Genomic DNA, 18,567 nt, shown 5'->3' on the forward strand with positions numbered 1-18,567 from the left:
ACTCTCAAGAGTTTACTCCACAGTGAGCAGTCAACTCAGACACTTTATTTATGATATTAATCAGCATTTCTGTAAATGTGCCAGTGTTGTCCAGCCGGCTGATTTCTCTAACTGTACCCCTAGTTACCCAGCATGCACGTCTTCGTGTTGGGAGGAAACCGGAGCAACCGGAGCTAGTCTCGCATAGCCAGACCTTCCTCATTCACGAGGTGCTTTGCATTGACTATTTATGGTTTAAAATGGGCGTGTACAGGGCGGGATAAGAGGCTGATCCACGTACGCACGCTTGTGGGTAATCTGTGATTTATAAAGGGAACATTGCTCACAGATGTGCGTACGCACGGTTTTATGAATCTGCCGTACACCATTTTTGGCTTTTTGGGCGAACGTACACTTTTAGTAAGGATCCTACGCACAGTTTTATAAATGAGACCCCTGGACATTATGTTTTTCATTCTATTGCACTAGGTCATATAGTGCACATATTTCACACTAAGAGTTCAGACGGTCACATGAAATGGCGCCGGGTAAATATAGAGCACTGTAAAATAAAAAGGGGAGTGATTTCGGACGCAGTCTTTGTCTCATGTTTTATAGAACCGTTTGTTTATTTGCTGCTAATTTGCTGCAACTGTGTTCAGGACCAATCATGGCCCTTCATGCTGCAATCTAACAAACTAGCTCATTGTGATCCTTAAACGATTAGCTTCACGCTTAAAAAACAGTGACATGAAGCGTTGGTATAGCAATCATGTCGTAGTATTAATTAACTAGGCTAGCGTATAGTTGGGTTTCAGTGAGCCGTTTCCGTTACATGCTAACGAGCGTTTGCTAATTTCTTTGCTCACGACAGGCAGCTTGATGAATCCAAATCAAACACATGAAGCGCCTCATAAAGAACATGAGCAGACACTAACATCACAGTCTGTTCGCGGCTACCGCTGGCGCCCTCGTGTGTATTTAACTGCGATTGTGTTTGATCTGATATGCGGAGCAGGCTGTGCCATTCCATGTTGCGGATTTGTTGACTAAGGGAAGTCCCGCCTAGCTCCGATGGTGACGCTGATTGGTGCGGCATGCCACCGCTGCCCCAATCGAGGAGCTTCGGTGAAGTCCACCTCCTGCTCAACTAGCCCGCTCGACTGGCAGACCCGATTAGCTCGCCTCGGTCCCTACATGCCTCACAAGCTGTTGCGATTTTCTTGTAGTGGGTGCTTCCTAGTCTTGACAGACGTCGTTGTGTGTGTGTGTGTGTGTGTGTGTGTGTGTGTGTGTGTGTGTGTGTGTGTGTGTGTGTGTTGTGAGGAAGTGAGCCAGGGTTTGAGCTCCAATACTGATATCGCTCTTGCACTCAACAGTTTGGTTTAGTCTAGTTACACTAGGTTCAGGGGTGCTGTGCGTGTCGTGTATTTTAGATCGAGAGGGTTTTGGTTTATCCCTTTTTTCTTTTCCTGTGGTTGGAGTAGTAATCTTCCTGTTGAGGATCTCCTTTTGTTAGCATCCCTTTGTTGATTTCCACAGCACCCACTGACCCATTTTCTGTTGCGAGTCCTGTTTACCTTGATCTAAATAAATATCCTTTCAAATACCAATTACATCTGGTTTACGTTTATGTCCTGATACCCCCTAGCACTACTGAACGTAACACAGGCATAATGGGTTGTGTTTTCATTGAGATCCAGGCATATTTTCTCAGACATTCGGTGGTCTTATTGCGGTTTAAAAGACGTGTTTCCCAGTCACAAACTAATGCGTGTGCAGCTTTATTTATACAGCACATTTCAACAACAAGGCGATTAAAGAGAATATTAAAAAGCTAACATAGATTAAGACAGATGTAGAATGCAAGAAGAAAAGTTACAGAGCCGTGTAAGAAATGAACAATTACTTTAAAAAAGTGCAGCATCAAAAAGGGACAACGCACATTAATCAATGTGAGCACAAAGTCCAACATGTACAGTAAATGGGCCAGGTTTAGCCATGCAGGCTCATTTTCATCCTCAGTCTCTAGCAGGTTGATGTCTTTAAAAGCCTTGATTTAAGAGAAGTGAGAGTTTGCAGCGCACCCTGCAGTTTTCTGGGTGTTTGTTTCCGATACGCGGTGCATAAAAACTGCTAACGCTGCTGCTCCATGTTTGTTCTGACTCTGGGGACAGAAAGCAGAGCTGTCTGGTTCATAATGTAGCTGCAGATCAGAAAGAAACCATTCAGTGATTTATAAACTAACACAGGGGAGTAGAAGGTAGAAACACACTGCCACAATGTCACCATAACTTATATGAACATTGTGTTTTTATTTTAGCAATAAAGCAACTGTCTGGAAACTAACATGATGCAGTGTCTATTTTCTCTATCAGCTGTCAGCCAGTGCCACACTGAAACTATAAATGCATCTTAAAAGGGTAATTGTGTCTTTTTTTATTCAACCTGGACCCTATACCCATACCCTTCATCATACCCCCCCCACACACACACACATCATCACATACCCTTCACCATACCTAGAGACTGGCATGGTTTTATCTCAGTTAGCCTAATAGCTGATTTGATTTGAATTGAGAGATTTTATGGAAAGTACCCCATGCCAATCTCTAGGTATGGTGAAGGGTATGTGATGATGTGGGGGGGTATGGTGAAGGGTATGTGATGATGTGGGGGGTATGGTGAAGGGTATGTGATGATGTGGGGGTATGGTGAAGGGTATGTGATGATGTGGGGGTATGGTGAAGGGTATGTGATGATGTGGGGGTATGGTGAAGGGTATGTGATGATGTGGGGGTATGGTGAAGGGTATGTGATGATGTGGGGGTATGGTGAAGGGTATGTGATGATGTGGGGGTATGGTGAAGGGTATGTGATGATGGGGGGGGTATGGTGAAGGGTATGTGATGATGTGGGGGTATGGTGAAGGGTATGTGATGATGTGGGGGTATGGTGAAGGGTATTGATGATGTGGGGGTATGGTGAAGGGTATGTGATGATGTGGGGGTATGGTGAAGGGTATGTGATGATGGGTTCATAAACGTATGAGCAGCACTGCAGAATAGATTGCTGAGTAGAAACGGCATATTGCACAGTTGGAGGTGACACAGAGTGATAAATAAATAAATATGCATAGTACAGAACATTGTCCAGTGATGGCTCATATTGCAGAAGCAGCTAGCAGTGCTACATTATGATGTTGCATTAACGAGTCTGGACTGCTGCTGGGATGAAGGACCTGAGATAGCGCTCCTTCTTGCACTGAGGGTGCAGCAGTCTGCTAGCAAGAGATCAGAGACCCCTCCTCCATCCTCGCTCCTCGGGCCGGGAAGAAGAGCTTAGAGACGGGTGTAACCAAGGTTAAAAATCTATATTAAGAGCTAAGTTTATATTTAAAAGTCAATTCATTCAGTATGTTATTAATGCAAAAGATTAAAAACATATTTGTCCAAAAACCAATTCAAATGTGAGAGAAAATAAATAGGAAGTTTATTTTGAAGGAGGTGGGTTGGGACGTGCTGTCAGCCAATCAGGAAGAAGCTCGGACTGTTGACCTGCACCGAGCAGAGTTCACTTCCCCTTGAGCTGTTGGAAGAACAGAGAGCAAACCACGCGCACGAACGATACCTACCTCGTCAAGACATTCCAATAAAAGTTGTTAAAGTTCGGATTAAAAACCTTAAAACAATCCAGTGTGGAGCCCTGGACCTGTAAGAGTGCAGCCGAGAGAACGGACGTGTCCCTCACGAAGAAAACGCATCGGTCAGGTTTTTTGTTGGACCCTTTGAACCTTTGATCTACCTGGATGTTGGAGCCGGATCGAGACATTGATGGCGAGCCGCAGCCCAGAGGAGAACTAGAGATACGGCCTGCAGAATTCAACACTTCATTACATACACACACACCCACCACCAACTGTGCGGTAGGATAAACTCTCCACTTCCACAGTGGACCGAACTGAAACTGAAACAGAATTGAAGTGACTGAGAACGGGGGGAAATTCCAAACTTTAAATCACAGCTGTGAGTTTTGTTTACATTTTTATTTTTCTACTTACCCGGGTAAGATTTGTGCAATTTTAAAGTGTGTAATTTTCATATGTTTTTGGCTATCCTTCCCACCCATGTAATAAAAGGGAAGCGATTTTGTTTCTCAAGAAAGTATAACTTTGTTTGAGTCATTCCTGGCGTATTGTTTGGTTAATCCTGGGCTCCGTAGTCGAACATAGAACTTCTGATTCCACTGGCCATAATTAATCATTTTTATAGAGTAATCCATTTCTGTTCCCCACCTCTAAAGGGTTACATAAAATTTGGCGAGCCAGCCAGGAGCCCAGTTCATTGCCAAACAATTACCTGGAACTAACTGCTTTTGTTTACTGCATGATAATTCGACACACCACTAGAAAATGGATATTATTGATAAATTGAGCATCAAGGTCCCAAATGCAGTTCTAGTGAGTGGGTTGACAGGATCCGAAAGATGAAAACATTTTTGACTTTTGAAAAAATATGGTTCAATCAGTAGGACTGTAAAGATAGATGACCCAACTACAGAGTTTCATACAAACATGATAGTAGAGTATAACCACGGCACTGCTGTACAAGCATTAGAACCTCTTTTGCCTTACACTCACCCATTACCAGACAGTCCTGATATCACCTACTATGTTCGAGCCCTTGCAAGTGTCTACACACAACAAGCAGGCAGTAATGTCACACAAACTTACCTTGACAAGCTCAAGGAAATAGCCAAGCTCAGTGGAAAGGATTTTGAGCAGGTGTTAAAGGAGGTAATGTCCCAAATAGAGCAGTCTATTGGGGTGCTGGACCCAGTGAGGATCCTACTTCCCTCCAACACCTACAGGAGTGAGCAGGCTGCAGAGACCAGCCAGCATGACGTTCCATCACAACAGCTGGTTGATGTTTCCCCTCTCATCGAACTTGATCTCTTGGATGTTAATAAGAGAACAACTGCTCCCTCATTTAACTCAAAGACACCCATGACTCTGAGCCCCAGTGAACTCAACCCACCTGAGGTGCAAAAGATAGTGGTGGAGCACATTGTAAAGAGCGAAGACAAACCATCACACTCTCATTCCAATTTGAGGTTGAGAGCTTTCTCTGGGAAAATCCCTAGACCATACAGTGAGGTTGATTACGACACTTGGCGGTCTCATGTTGATTTAATGATGAAAGATGTTTCTGTTTCTGATCTTGAGAAAACAAGGAAAATCCTTGAGAGTCTTCTTGTCCCAGCTTCTGATGTTGTTAGACATCTTGGTCCTGAAGCATCCCCTACAGCATATCTGCAAATGTTACACTCTGCATTTGCCACTGTTGAAGATGGGGAGGAACTGTTTGTTCGGTTCATGAACACGTTCCAGGACTCTGGAGAAAACCCGTCTTCCTACCTGCAGCGTCTTCAAGTTTCCCTGTGTAAAGCTGTGCACAGAGGAGGCCCCAGCACAGGACGTGGACGGTCACCTACTCGACAGTTCTGCAGGGGCTGTTGGGACAACGTTCTCCTTAAAGACCTCTGCCTAGAACATAAAAACAGAACCCCCATCATTCGCTGCACTCTTAATGCTTTTACGCACTCGAGGAAGATAGGCAAGAAGCCAAGGCCATGAGAATGAAACAACACTTGGGCACCACGAAGCAGAAAGCTGTGTCCCCACGCGGCAAACTGTGTGTAACTGCGGTGAGACCCAAGCTGAGCCTGACACTAGCAGCATAAATGAGCTAAGGAAACAAGTTGCAGACTTGAAAAGTCAGCTAACATCCTTCATGAAAAGAAAAAGACCGTGTCTCCCAAAAGAGAAACTTCAACAACGGTGAACACACAAAAACCTGACCATGCAACCACAGGAACCAACTTACCTTCTCACAAGGGTACAACTTCCAAGCCAAAGCCTTGGTACTGCTTTTCGTTGTGGGGAGGATGGGCACGCGGTTGCATACCTTTTTGAGTGTGTTGAGAAAAACAAACCCTGTTTGGGGGGAAAAAAAAAAAAAAAAAAAAAAAAAAAAAAGAGGGGTGGTGAGAAGAGAACAACACCCCTTTTTTTTTTTATTAAAGTGTTCTTTTTGTGGCAAAAAAAAAAAAAAAAGAGAAGAACTGATAAAAAAACAAAAAAAAAAAAAAAAAAAAAAAAAAAAAAAAAAAAAAAAATATTTAAAAAAAAAAAATAAAATAGTCAACCATGTCCCACTGAACCCAAGCAACGTGTCATGCTAAAACAGTCTTATACAAGAGGTCGTCCCTTCCAAGCTACCTAAAGGCTTAGTAGGCACAAAGAGCACGCACGAGTGGAAGTGGAGGGGAGCTCCACAATCTCCTTATTGGACACGGGCTCCCAAGTCACCACGGTCCCTCAGTCTTTCTATCAGCAACACCTTTCTGGACATGAAATCAAACCACTGTTCGACTTACTGGAAGTTCAAGGAGCCAATGGTCAGTGTGTACCTTATCTTGGATACATTGAGCTGAGTGTCACTTTCCCTAAAGAGTTCGTGGGAGCGGAGATCGAGGTGCCAACACTCTCCTTGTGGTGGTTCCAGATGTTCACGCTGCTTCTGACTCACTCATGCTGATCGGTACCAACAGCTTGATGTACTATATGAGATGTACTGTGAAACCCTCCTGAGGCACCGCCTAAGGCACAACGCCAACCGCACGTGGCTACAAGGCAGTGCTCAAAGTCCTTGAGCTCAGGCAGCAACAGAGTAAGGATGGTAACCTTGGGTTGGTGAAGATGCATGGCAAAGACCCCAGTTGGTCCCAGCTGGCCAGACCGTGGTCTTGGAAGGTTGTGTTGCAGTCAGTGGATTCACTATGGAGAAATCAGTAGTTCTGGAGCACCCTTCCTCATCTTCGTTTGCCAGGTGGTCTACTGGTGAAAACCTGCCTTGTTGATTTGCCCACTACAAAGCCATGCAAAGTCCCAGTAGTACTTACTAATGAGTCAGACCACGATGTTATTGTCCCCAAAGATGTATTATTGGTGAGATCAGTGTCTTTCAGAAAGTTCTCTCACAAGAGCATAGTGTACTTACCTCAAAATCAGATCTCTCCAGAAGTCAGACATCACATTCAACTTCAGTGATTCTCCAGTTCCTGCTGAATGGAAAGAGCATATCACCTGGAAACTGAACAGCATGCCTGAAGTTTTCGCACAGCATGATCTTGACTTCGGCAAAACTGATCGGGTTAAACACCAAATCAAGCTCTCAGACGAGACGCCATTCAAGCACAGAACCCGCCCCATACATCCCCATGACGTGGAGGCTGTCCGTAAGCATTTACAAGAACTGCTTCAAGCTGGAGTGATCAGAGAATCTGAGTCTCCATTTCGTACGCCCATAGTGGTAGTGAGGAAGAAGAACGGAGAGGTCCGTCTCTGTATTGATTATAGGAAACTCAATCTCCAGACTGTGAAAGATGCTTACGCCCTCCCGAATATGGAAGAGGCGTTCTCCTCACTCACTGGGTCAAAGTGGTTTTCCGTCCTTGACCTAAAGTCCGGCTATTATCAGATCCAGGTTGAGGAAAAAGACAAACCCAAAACCGCCTTCGTCTGTCCCATGGGATTTTGGGAATTTAACCGGATGCCTCAAGGAGTCACAAATGCTCCGAGTACGTTCCAGCGGTTGATGGAGAGATGTGTGGGAGATATGAATTTGAAGGAGGTTCTTGTATTTCTTGACGACATCATTGTCTTTTCCAAGACTTTGGAAGAACATGAGGTGAGGCTGATGAAAGTCCTGAACCGTCTCAGAGAATTCGGCCTTAAGCTCTCCCCGGAGAAATGCAAGTTCTTTCAAACATCTGTCAAGTACCTGGGGCATATCGTATCACAGGATGGAGTGGGGACTGACCCTGGAAAAGTGGAAGCCCTGAAAACGTGGCCAAGGCCCCAAGACCTGAAACAGCTAAGGTCTTTCCTCGGATTTTCAGGCTATTACAGACGATTCATAAAAGACTATTCCGCCATTGTCAAACCCCTCACCAACTTGACATCTGGCTATCCCCCACTGCACAAGAACATCAAAAACAAGACCCAGACTAACCAATACCATGATCCAAAGAGGCCCTTCGGTGATCGCTGGACTGACCGATGTGAGCTAGCATTCAACACCATCATTGAAAAGCTCACCACAGCTCCTGTTCTTGGGTTCGCTGATCCCAAGTTGCCCTACGTCCTCCACACAGACGCCAGTACCCTGGGCCTTGGGGCAGTCCTATATCAAGAGCAGGACGGTCACATGCGGGTGATTGCATACGCCAGCAGAGGGCTATCACGCAGTGAATCACGTTACCCTGCCCACAAGTTAGAATTTCTAGCTTTAAAGTGGGCTGTCGTTGAAAAATTTAATGATTACCTGTACGGAAACCAGTTCATTGTCGTGACAGACAGTAACCCCTTGACGTACATTCTCACCAGTGCCAAACTGGACGCCACCAGTTACAGATGGCTAGCAGCCTTGTCAGCCTTTACCTTCAAGCTCCAGTATAGACCCGGCAAACTGAACTCTGATGCAGACGGTCTCTCTAGAAGACCACACGGAGAGCTTTCAAATGACCTAAAGTCCCAGAAAGAACAGGGAGGGCGCATCAGTCAGTTCACACAAACACATTTGGCCGATCTTGGGAGTGTTGTGAGCCAAGACATTGTGCACGCCATCTGTGAGAGGCATCTTGTTTGTGGTGTACCTGATGAATGTGGAGACAGAGATGGAGGCATGACGCTGGTGCAATCTCTGGCAATCTCTCCTAAGGCCTTACCGGACAGCTTTGTGAACGAACAGCAGCATGGTGATTTACCTGGTCTTCCCCATCTGTCCGAGAGAGAGATTGGAGACAAACAGCGAGCTGACCCCTGTCTCCGGGAGGTAATAGCTCAAATGGAGAGTGGAGAAAAAGTACCTCCAACAGTCAGAAAAGAACTCTCTGGTATCCCCCTTCCTTCTAAGGGAGTGGAATCGTCTTGAAATGCATGACAGAGTGCTGTACAGGAAACGTCAAGACAATGGCAGAGTCACATATCAACTTGTCTTACCTGAGGAGCTCCGGACTGTAGTTCTGCAGAGCCTTCACAATGATATGGGCCACCTAGGCATTGAACGAACCTTGGATTTGGTACAGACCAGATTCTTCTGGCCAAAGATGGCAGCTGATGTGGAAAGAAAAGTTAAGACCTGTGATCGGTGCATCCGCAGAAAAGCACAGCCAGAAAAGGCAGCACCGTTGGTGAACATAAAGTCCACCAGGCCTCTGGAACTTGTTTGTATGGACTTCTTGTCTTTAGAGCCTGACAGAAGTGGTGCAAAAGACATCTTGGTAATCACCGATCATTTTACAAAGTATGCAGTTGCCATCCCGGCGCCAAATCAGAAAGCTCAGACCGTGCCCAGGTGCCTTTGGGACAACTTCATGGTCCACTATGGAATCCCTGAGCGCTTGCACAGTGACCAAGGACCTGACTTTGAGTCACGCGGTCAATCAAAGAGCTATGCAAAATTGCTGGAATCCACAAAATCCGTACGACTCCCTATCATCCCAGGGGGAATCCAGTCGAACGATTCAATAGAACATTGCTGAACATGCTGGGAACACTTGACAATAAAGACAAATCACAGTGGCGAAACTTTGTGAAACCCTTAGTACATGCGCATTACAACTGTACGAAGAATGATGTAACAGGGTTCACACCTTATGAACTCATGTTTGGTCGCCAACCAAGGCTGCCCATCGATCTGGCACTTGGGTTTACCCTTGAGGGATGGTGAGTACAAGTCTCACTCACAGTATGTACAAAAGCTCAAGTCTCATCTGGAAGAGAGCTACAAGATAGCCACCCAAAACGCCACAAAGATAGCAGCAAAGAACAAGGCAAGATTCGACAAACGCACGTCAATCCTCCAAGTTAGAGGCTGGCGACAGAGTGTTAGTGAGAGCTGTCCGTCTGCGCGGCAAACATAAGCTTGCTGACAGAGTGGGGGTCGGATGTTTATGTGGTGGTGAAGCAAGCTGGGGATCTTCCAGTCTACATCCTCAGACCAGAGAGCAAGGGAAGGCCCGCTGCGGACTCTTCACAGAGACCTCCTACTTCCCTGTGGTTCTCTCCCACTGAGTGTTGAAAAGCCAGATTTGCCAAAAGCACGCAGGCCACCGAACACGCAAGTCAGTTGAACAGTCTGATGATGTCAATGACCAGTGTGACTCGAGGGTGACATTCCATACGGTAGTGGTTCAGACGAACAGCCAGACAAAGAAATTGGAAGATTTACAACTGTCTATGAAATTCCCAGATCAAACATCAATCCTGGAGTCCACCTTCTCAGAACGAGGGAAGAAACATATCCAAACCTGTGGATGCTCCAGTGGGTGAAGATCGCTTACCCGTTAATTCATCTGGGGCTCATCTTATGCAGCGGATACAGGAGACCTACCTGATGCTCTGCCAGCTGCTGTCGGGAGTGGATGTTCGCCTGCTGCTTCTCGTACAACACCTGAAAAGAAACGAGGGCTAAAAAGATACGACAAGTGTATACTTACCTTTCAGTGTCCCTGGATCTGCTGGAGATGACCTTACTGAGAAAACTATACAAACTCCTGAAAAGGATGTCCCTGTTGAAAGAAAAGAGAGAGAGATGGATGATGGTGCACAAGTTACCAGTGATACAGTGCCATCTGAAAGTATTGACACTGATGGACAAAGCAGCACTGTAAGACGTTCAACCAGAAACAGAGAAAAAGAACGAACGACTGCAGTATTCACATCTTGGAAGCCCGCTTATATCCATTGTCCAGTCTCTGTTTCAAGGCCTCAGTACGGCTCTTACTGATGCTTTGTTGGAAGTTGAGGATTCAAGAACAAACCTGAACTCATCCTTCAGACCTGTTACTAAACAGCGCGCTCCCATGCACAGAGGCGTGCATGAATTCAAGAGGGGAGGGTGTAACCAAGGTTAAAATCTATATTAAGAGCTAAGTTTATATTAAAAAGTCAATTCATTCAGTATGTTATTAATGCAAAAGATTAAAAACATATTTGTCTAAAAACCAATTCAAATGTGAGAGAAAATAAATAGGAAGTTTATTTTGAAGGAGGTGGGTTGGGACGTGCTGTCAGCCAATCAGGAAGAAGCTCGGACTGTTGACCTGCACGGAGCAGAGTTCACTTCCCCTTGAGCTGTTGGAAGAACAGAGAGCAAACCCCGCGTCGAACGATACCTACCTCGTCAAGACATTCCAATAAAAGTTGTTAAAGTTCGAATTAAAAACTCTTAAAACAATCCAGTGTGGAGCCCTGGACCTGTAAGAGTGCAGCCGGAGAGCGGGACGTGTCCTCCAGAAGAAACGCCGGTCAGGTTTTTTGTTGGACCCTTTGAACCTTTGATCTACCTGGATGTTGGAGCCTGGATCGAGACATTGATGGCGCAGCCCGCGCCCAGAGGAGAACTAGAGATACGGCGCCTGCAGAATTCAACACTTCATTACATACACACACACCCACCACCAACTGTGCGGTAGGATAAACTCTCCACTTCCACAGTGGACCGAACTGAAACTGAAACAGAATTGAAGTGACTGAGAACGGGGGTGAAATTCCAAACTTTAAATCACAGCTGTGAGTTTTGTTTACATTTTTTATTTTTCTAACTTACCGGGTAAGATTTGTGCAATTTTAAAGTGTGTAATTTTCATATGTTTTTGGCTATCCTTCCCACCCATGTAATAAAAGGGAAGCGATTTTGTTTCTCAAGAAAGTATAACTTTGTTTGAGTCATTCCTGGCGTATTGTTTGGTTAATCCTGGGCTCCGTGAGTCGAACATAGAACTTCTGATTCCACTGGCCATAATTAATCATTTTTATAGAGTAATCCATTTCTGTTCCCCCACCTCTAAAGGGTTCACGGCCTTCACCAAGGTGGACCAGAACAACTTCCGGTTTGTGTTGTCTTCCATTCGACCATGCACAAAATCGTTTTTTGACGTTTAACGCTTCTTTTCACTACCATGTATAAACACCACAAACACCAACTTGTTCCTAGATTTACACTTATTTTTGGAATTCATGGTCAATAAACCTCTTTTATAGAAAATTATACCAAATACTTGAGTTAAAAAAGCTGCAATTATGAATTATTTAGACTAATATTAAAGGAAAGGTAATCACAGACTGCTATATGTAAACGTTCAGTTGAGATACTGTTTTGAAACATTTCAAATGTTTTTTCCAATGCTAAAAAATAGAATAAAACGCCCAAAATTCAATGAGAGTAGAGATCCAATCATTTGTTGCACTTGCGAAGCGCGTTGCATTGAATCATCCGTGTTATTTTTGGGTAATTAAAAATTAGGTAATTAACAAGAAACTCATATTTCTGATATAGAAATTTTGAAAACAGGTCAAATTTGACCCGAAGACAACACAAGGGTTAAGCAAGGAGCTATCAAATCAGATACTTGGGAAGCAGCCACTGTCTCTCTCAACTCCTCCTCTTCCTGTAATGAATAAGCTTGATAACTCCTCCCTCCTCTTGGTCTCAAACACAGCCAACTCCACTCTGTCCATATATGTAACCAACGTGCAGGGGCTGACAGGCGCCGTTCACTGCAGAAACACATGCTGTTTTTAGATCAGAGCTCAAAGTAGTTTCAAGTGAGACTCAGACAGGCGTTGTCCTTGAGAGGTGAAATGGCGCAGAGAGGAGTTCAGCTGGACCGGGAAACCTTCTCTTGTTCAATCTGTCTGGATCTACTGAAGGATCCGGTGACTATTCCCTGTGGACACAGCTACTGTATGAACTGTATTAAAGAGTTCTGGGATAAAGAGGACAAGAAGAAAATCTACAGCTGCCCCCAGTGTAGGGAGCCCTTCACATCAAGGCCTGTATTGGTGAAAAACACCATGTTAGCAGTTTTAGTGGAGGAACTGAAGAAGACGAGACTCCAAGCTGCTCCTGCTGATCACTGCTATGCTGGAGCTGAAGATGTGGCCTGTGATGTCTGCACTGGGAGAAAACTGAAAGCCCTCAAGTCCTGTCTGGTGTGTCTGGTCTCTTACTGTGATCAACACCTTCAGCCTCATTATGACTCCTCTGCGTTTAAGAAACACAAGCTGGTGGAGCCCTCCAAGAATCTCCAGGAGAACATCTGCTCTCTTCATGATGAGGTGATGAAGATGTTCTGCCGTACTGATCAGCAGCTTATCTGTTATCTCTGCCCTGTTGATGAACATAAAGGCCACAAAACAGTCTCAGCTGCAGCAGAAAGGACTGAGAGGCAGAAAGAGCTTGAGGTGTGTCAACAAAACATCCAGCAGAGAATCCAGGACAGAGAGAAAGATGTGAAGCTGCTTCAACAGGAGGTGGAGGCTATCAATCGCTCTGCTGATAAAGCAGTGGAGGACAGTGGGAAGATCTTCACTGAGCTGATCCGTCTCATGGAGAAAAAAACCCTCTGATGTGAAGCAGCAGGTCAGATCGCAGCAGAAAACTGAAGTGAGTCGAGTCAAAGAGGTTCAGGAGAAGCTGGAGCAGGAGATCACTGAGCTGGAGAGGAAAGACGCTGAGATGAAGAAGCTCTCAGACACAGAGGATCACATCCAGTTTCTACACAACTACTCCTCACTGTCACCACTCAGTGAATCTACATCCAGCATCAATATCCGTCCTCTGCGCTACTTTGGGGATGTGACAGCGGCTGTGTCAGATGCCAGAGATAAACTACAGGACCTTCTAAGAGAGACATGGACAAACATCTATCTGGCTGTGATTGAAGTGGATGTTATACTGTCAAATCCACAACCAGACCCCACTACCAGAGCTCAATTCTTAAAATATTCACGTGAAATCACACTGGATCCAAACACAGTACACCCACAGCTGTGGTTCTCTGACAGAAAAGCAACATTCATGAAAAGAGAACAGTCTTATTCTCGTCACCCAGACAGATTCTCTGTAAACTATCAGGTCCTGAGTGACGAGAGTCTGACCGGACGTTGTTACTGGGAGGTGGAGTGGACAGGAGGAGGGGTTCATGTAGCAGTCGCATACAAGAACATCAGCAGAACAGGGAGAGCGAATGAATGTGGATTTGGACACAATGACAAATCTTGGGTGTTACAGTGTCAAGGTAACACTTTTATCTTTCTTTACAACAACGTCCAAACTTACATCTCAGGTCCTCCATCTATCAGAGTAGGAGTGTACCTGGATCACAGGGCAGGTACTCTGTCCTTCTACAGCGTCTCTGACACCATGACTCTCCTCCACAGAGTCCAGACCACATTCACTCAGCCTCTCTATGCTGGACTTGGGGTTTATTATGATTATGGAGACACTGCTGAGTTCTGTAAATTGAAAAAGACAGAAGTTGCTCCTTCCTGTGTCTGTTCAGCCACGGAGGCTATCACTGCTCGTGATGTTTGTTGACCTGAACTGAAAATGTCAACTTCTCTGAGCTCCAAATGTCTGATGAATATTTGTATTGATTGTATTTGTAGGTTGTTGTTTCTCTTCCACTGCATGGGTCTGAAGAGAGAAAGCACCAGACCTCTTTTATCGTAGATAATATGTTCTGTTTGTGTACGTTTTAAATATGAAATACTGCCTGTTGCAGTATTCTTTAACATGCTGGACCTGGCTGCGATCAACGCTTATGTGTTGTACAAGCGCGTCGTGGTAAAGTTTGGTCATTGTGACAAAACGATAAAGGGATATGTATAAAACATCTCGTCATTACAGTATTCCACTTAACAAATCATGTGTGCATTCATGTCCTGTGAGATTCAGAGTATACTAGATTTGTTTAAATGCATCCAAGACTTTCCCTACTATTATAAGACTAAGCTGCAGCACCAAACAGCTGTTTTATGCTTCTGCATCAACTCCTACGGTGCCGTGACCCTTTTGGAGTTCTGCGTCGGGGTTGCTTTGCATTGCGGTGCGTTTCATTTCACCGCCACAATGCTAGGGGACGATAAGTCTGAGGTTATTTGCGAGGTGTCTGCCAGCCAGTTTATGTTATGTTAGCGAGCAAACTTTAGCACAACTGCCCACAAAGTACTGCTTGCTGGCGAAGTGCTAATTTCAAAACGTTACTGACATATAGACACGTTACAGACGGATAACCCCGTCATTCTAACCAAAATTTGTCTGAGTTTATATGCAGAGCTAATGTCAGTGAACTAGCATGTTGCTACTCACACAGTAGGCTGCTTGAAACACCGACTATCAACACACAGGACCAGTTGACCAATCACAGTCATTGCGGTCTGCGCCGCCTCGACGCCAAGTTACACATTTTTTGAGGTGCACGTTGAGTTACGGCGGAGGGCTGGGAGGGGGGTTGGCGGCGATGCAGAGGGGTCTGCCGGGTACGCCTTCGATTCGACGTAGAAGCATAAATCAGCCTTAAGCCGTTTTGGACAGGGAATGAATGTAAAATCAATGTTAGCATCAAAGCTAACTAAATGACTTTAATTAGATCTAATGATTGTAGTTGGGCCCCAGAACTCTTCTGTAGCAAGTTTTGTCATTAAGCTTTTTGAGTGCTATTTATTTATCATCTGCTCTAGCTTTTCCAACATTTTAGACAAAGATATGGAAATAATAATGGTCCAAAACAATGTGAAATTGCATTTTCTTTTTCTGCAAAAACGTCACATTTTCTTGAGGGAGGAACCATAAACCACCCGCCAAATACATTCAATTCAATTCAATTTTGTTTTTAGTATAAATTCATAACAAGAGTTATCTCGCAACACTTTACAGATAGAGTAGGTCTAGACCACACTCTATCATTTACAAAGCCCCAACAATTCCAGTAATTCCCCCAAGAGCAAGCATTAGCAGTGGCTGTTGCGACAGGAAAAACTCCCCTTTAGGAAGAAACCTTGGCAGACCCAGACTCTTGGTAGGCGGTGTCTGACGGGGCTGGTTGGGGGTGTGATGAACAGTGGCAATAATAGTCACATTAAAGATAATGGAACAGTGACTACAATGGTAGTCGTAGTAGTTCATGTCATAGCCGGGCAAAGCAGGGCGTTATGGGGTGTAGCGTGGCACAGCAGACAACAAACAAATGGACTCCAGGGAGTGAACTCCCCAGAGCTAGGTTAGTAACAAGCATTTCTGGGACAAGGATGAACACAAAAGGAAACAAATGAAAAGAGAGAGGAGAGAGCAGTGTGTCATAGGAATGAAGGAATTTCCCCGTCAGTCTAGAATTGTAACAGCATGACTAAGAGAGGCAGGTTAAGGAGTGGTGACTGGTCGGGCAAGAACTCTCCCCAACCGGATCGGGCTGTACTGGCCTGCCTCCCTCTACTCTCACTATATTATTGAAATACATGCAACTACTCTTCCACAAACCAGAATATCATTACTTCTACAACCGATTAATATCTCTATTTTTTATCAACTGTGTGTTTAAGTAATTCTAATCATGAAAAAGAACTTTAATCAAACTGCATTTTAGAAAAGAAAAAAAAGAAGAGCTAATTCTACAAACTGTGGAGAAAAAAACTTGGATTCTAATAAGAGTTTAGCTCCTAAAAGCTAAAGTGAGCAGGGTTTTAAATGAGAAATGAGCTCTGTTGTTGAAAACACTATTTCTGTCAAACCACTTCTCTAACTGGAATGAATCACAGATTGATAACTCCTCCCTCCATATTTCCTTGTTCCCTTGATGATGGGCGTAACCAACATGTGGTGAAGTGCAGGAGCTGACAGGCCCCATTCACTGCAGGAACACTCACTGTTCAGATCACAGCTTTAAGTAGTTTACATTTTCAGGAAGTGAAACTCAGGCGTTGTCTTTAAGAGGTGAAATGGCGGAGCAAGGAGTTCAGTTGGACCAGGAAATTTTCTCTTGTTCGATCTGTCTGGATCTACTGAAGGATCCGGTGACTATTCCCTGTGGACACAGCTACTGCATGAACTGTATTAAAGAGTTCTGGGATGAGAAGAAAATCTACAGCTGTCCTCAGTGTAGAAATACTTTCACACCGAGGCCTGTACTGGTAAAAAACACCATGTTAGCAGATTTAGTGGAGGAACTGAAGAAGACTGGACTCCAAGCTGCTCCTGCTGATCACTGCTATGCTGGAGCTGAAGATGTGGCCTGTGATGTCTGCACTGGGAGAAAACTGAAAGCCCTCAAGTCCTGTCTGGTGTGTCTGGTCTCTTACTGTGCTCAACACCTCCATTTTCATAATGGTGTGGCTCGATTTAAGAAACACAAGCTGGTGGAGCCCTCCAAGAATCTCCAGGAGAACATCTGCTCTCATCATGATGAGGTGATGAAGATATTCTGCCGTACTGATCAGCACTGTATCTGTTCTCTCTGCTTAATGGATGAACATAAAGGCCACGACACAGTCTCAGCTGCAGCAGAAAGGACTGAGAGGCAGAAAGAGCTCGAGGGGGATCAACAAAACATCCAGCAGAGAATCCAGGACAGAGAGAAAGATGTGAAGCTGCTTCAGCAGGAGGTGGAGTTTATCAATCACTCTGCTGATAAAGTAGTGGAGGACAGTAAGAAGATCTTCACTGAGCTGATCCGTCTCATGGAGAAAAGACGCTCTAATGTGGAGCAGAAGGTCAGATTCCAGCAGGAAACTGAAGTGAGTCGAGTCAAAGAGCTTCAGGAGAAGCTGGAGCAGGAGATCACTGAGCTGAAGAGGAAAGACGCTGAGATGAAGAAGATCTCAGACACAGAGGATCACACCCAGTTTCTACACAACTACTCCTCACTGTCACCACTCAGTGAATCTACATCCAGCATCGATATCCGTCCTCTGCGCTACTTTGAGGATGTGACAGCGGCTGTGTCAGCCACCAGAGACATACTACAGGACGTCCTGAGAGACACATGGGCTAACATCTCACTGACTGTGTCTAAAGTGGATGTTTTACTGTCACAACGAGAGCCCAAGACCAGAGCTGACTTCCTAAAATATTCACGTGAACTCACACTGGATCCAAACACAGCTCACACACAGCTGTTATTATCTGAGGTGGAGAGAAAGGTAACATTAACATATAATAATCAGGGTTATCCTAGTCACCCAGACAGATTCTCTGTAACCTATCAGGTCCTGAGTAGAGAGAGTCTGACTGGATGTTGTTACTGGGAGGTGGAGTGGACAGGAGGAGGGGTTCATGTAGCAGTCGCATACAAGAATATCGGCAGAGTGGGGGACTTGGGTGAATTTGGAAAAAACAAAAAATCCTGGGAGTTAAAATGCGTCAAAAACAGTTATCAAATTTGGCACAACAAAGTCCAAACTCCGGTCCCAGGTCCTTGGTCCTCCAGAGTAGGAGTGTACCTGGATCACAGGGCAGGTACTCTGTCCTTCTACAGCGTCTCTGACACCATGACTCTCCTCCACAGAGTCCAGACCACATTCACTCAGCCTCTCTACGCTGGACTACAGCTTTATTATCATTATGGAGACACAGCTGAGTTCTGTAAACTAGAGGTGTGAATCTCCACTGATCTCCCGATTCGATTACGATTATCATGTCAGCGATTCAATTCGATTTGATATCACGATGCATCAAATAAATG

General features: G+C 44.9%; 1 protein-coding gene and 1 pseudogene across 1 annotated transcript; both read left to right on the plus strand.

Moving 5' to 3' along the window:
- The first annotated feature begins 12,383 nt into the window (after positions 1 to 12,383).
- LOC120568052 lies at positions 12,384 to 14,993 on the plus strand (annotated as a pseudogene).
- A 1,432-nt stretch (positions 14,994 to 16,425) lies between these two features.
- LOC120568055 (tripartite motif-containing protein 16-like) lies at positions 16,426 to 18,567 on the plus strand. The gene has a single exon (XM_039815250.1). It carries the CDS (start codon positions 16,826 to 16,828, stop codon positions 18,482 to 18,484), a length of 1,659 nt encoding a protein of 552 aa, XP_039671184.1. The 5' UTR covers positions 16,426 to 16,825; the 3' UTR covers positions 18,485 to 18,567.

This window comes from Perca fluviatilis, chromosome 11 (assembly GCF_010015445.1).
Source record: "Perca fluviatilis chromosome 11, GENO_Pfluv_1.0, whole genome shotgun sequence".
In the NCBI taxonomy this organism is placed as follows: Eukaryota; Metazoa; Chordata; class Actinopteri; order Perciformes; family Percidae; genus Perca; species Perca fluviatilis.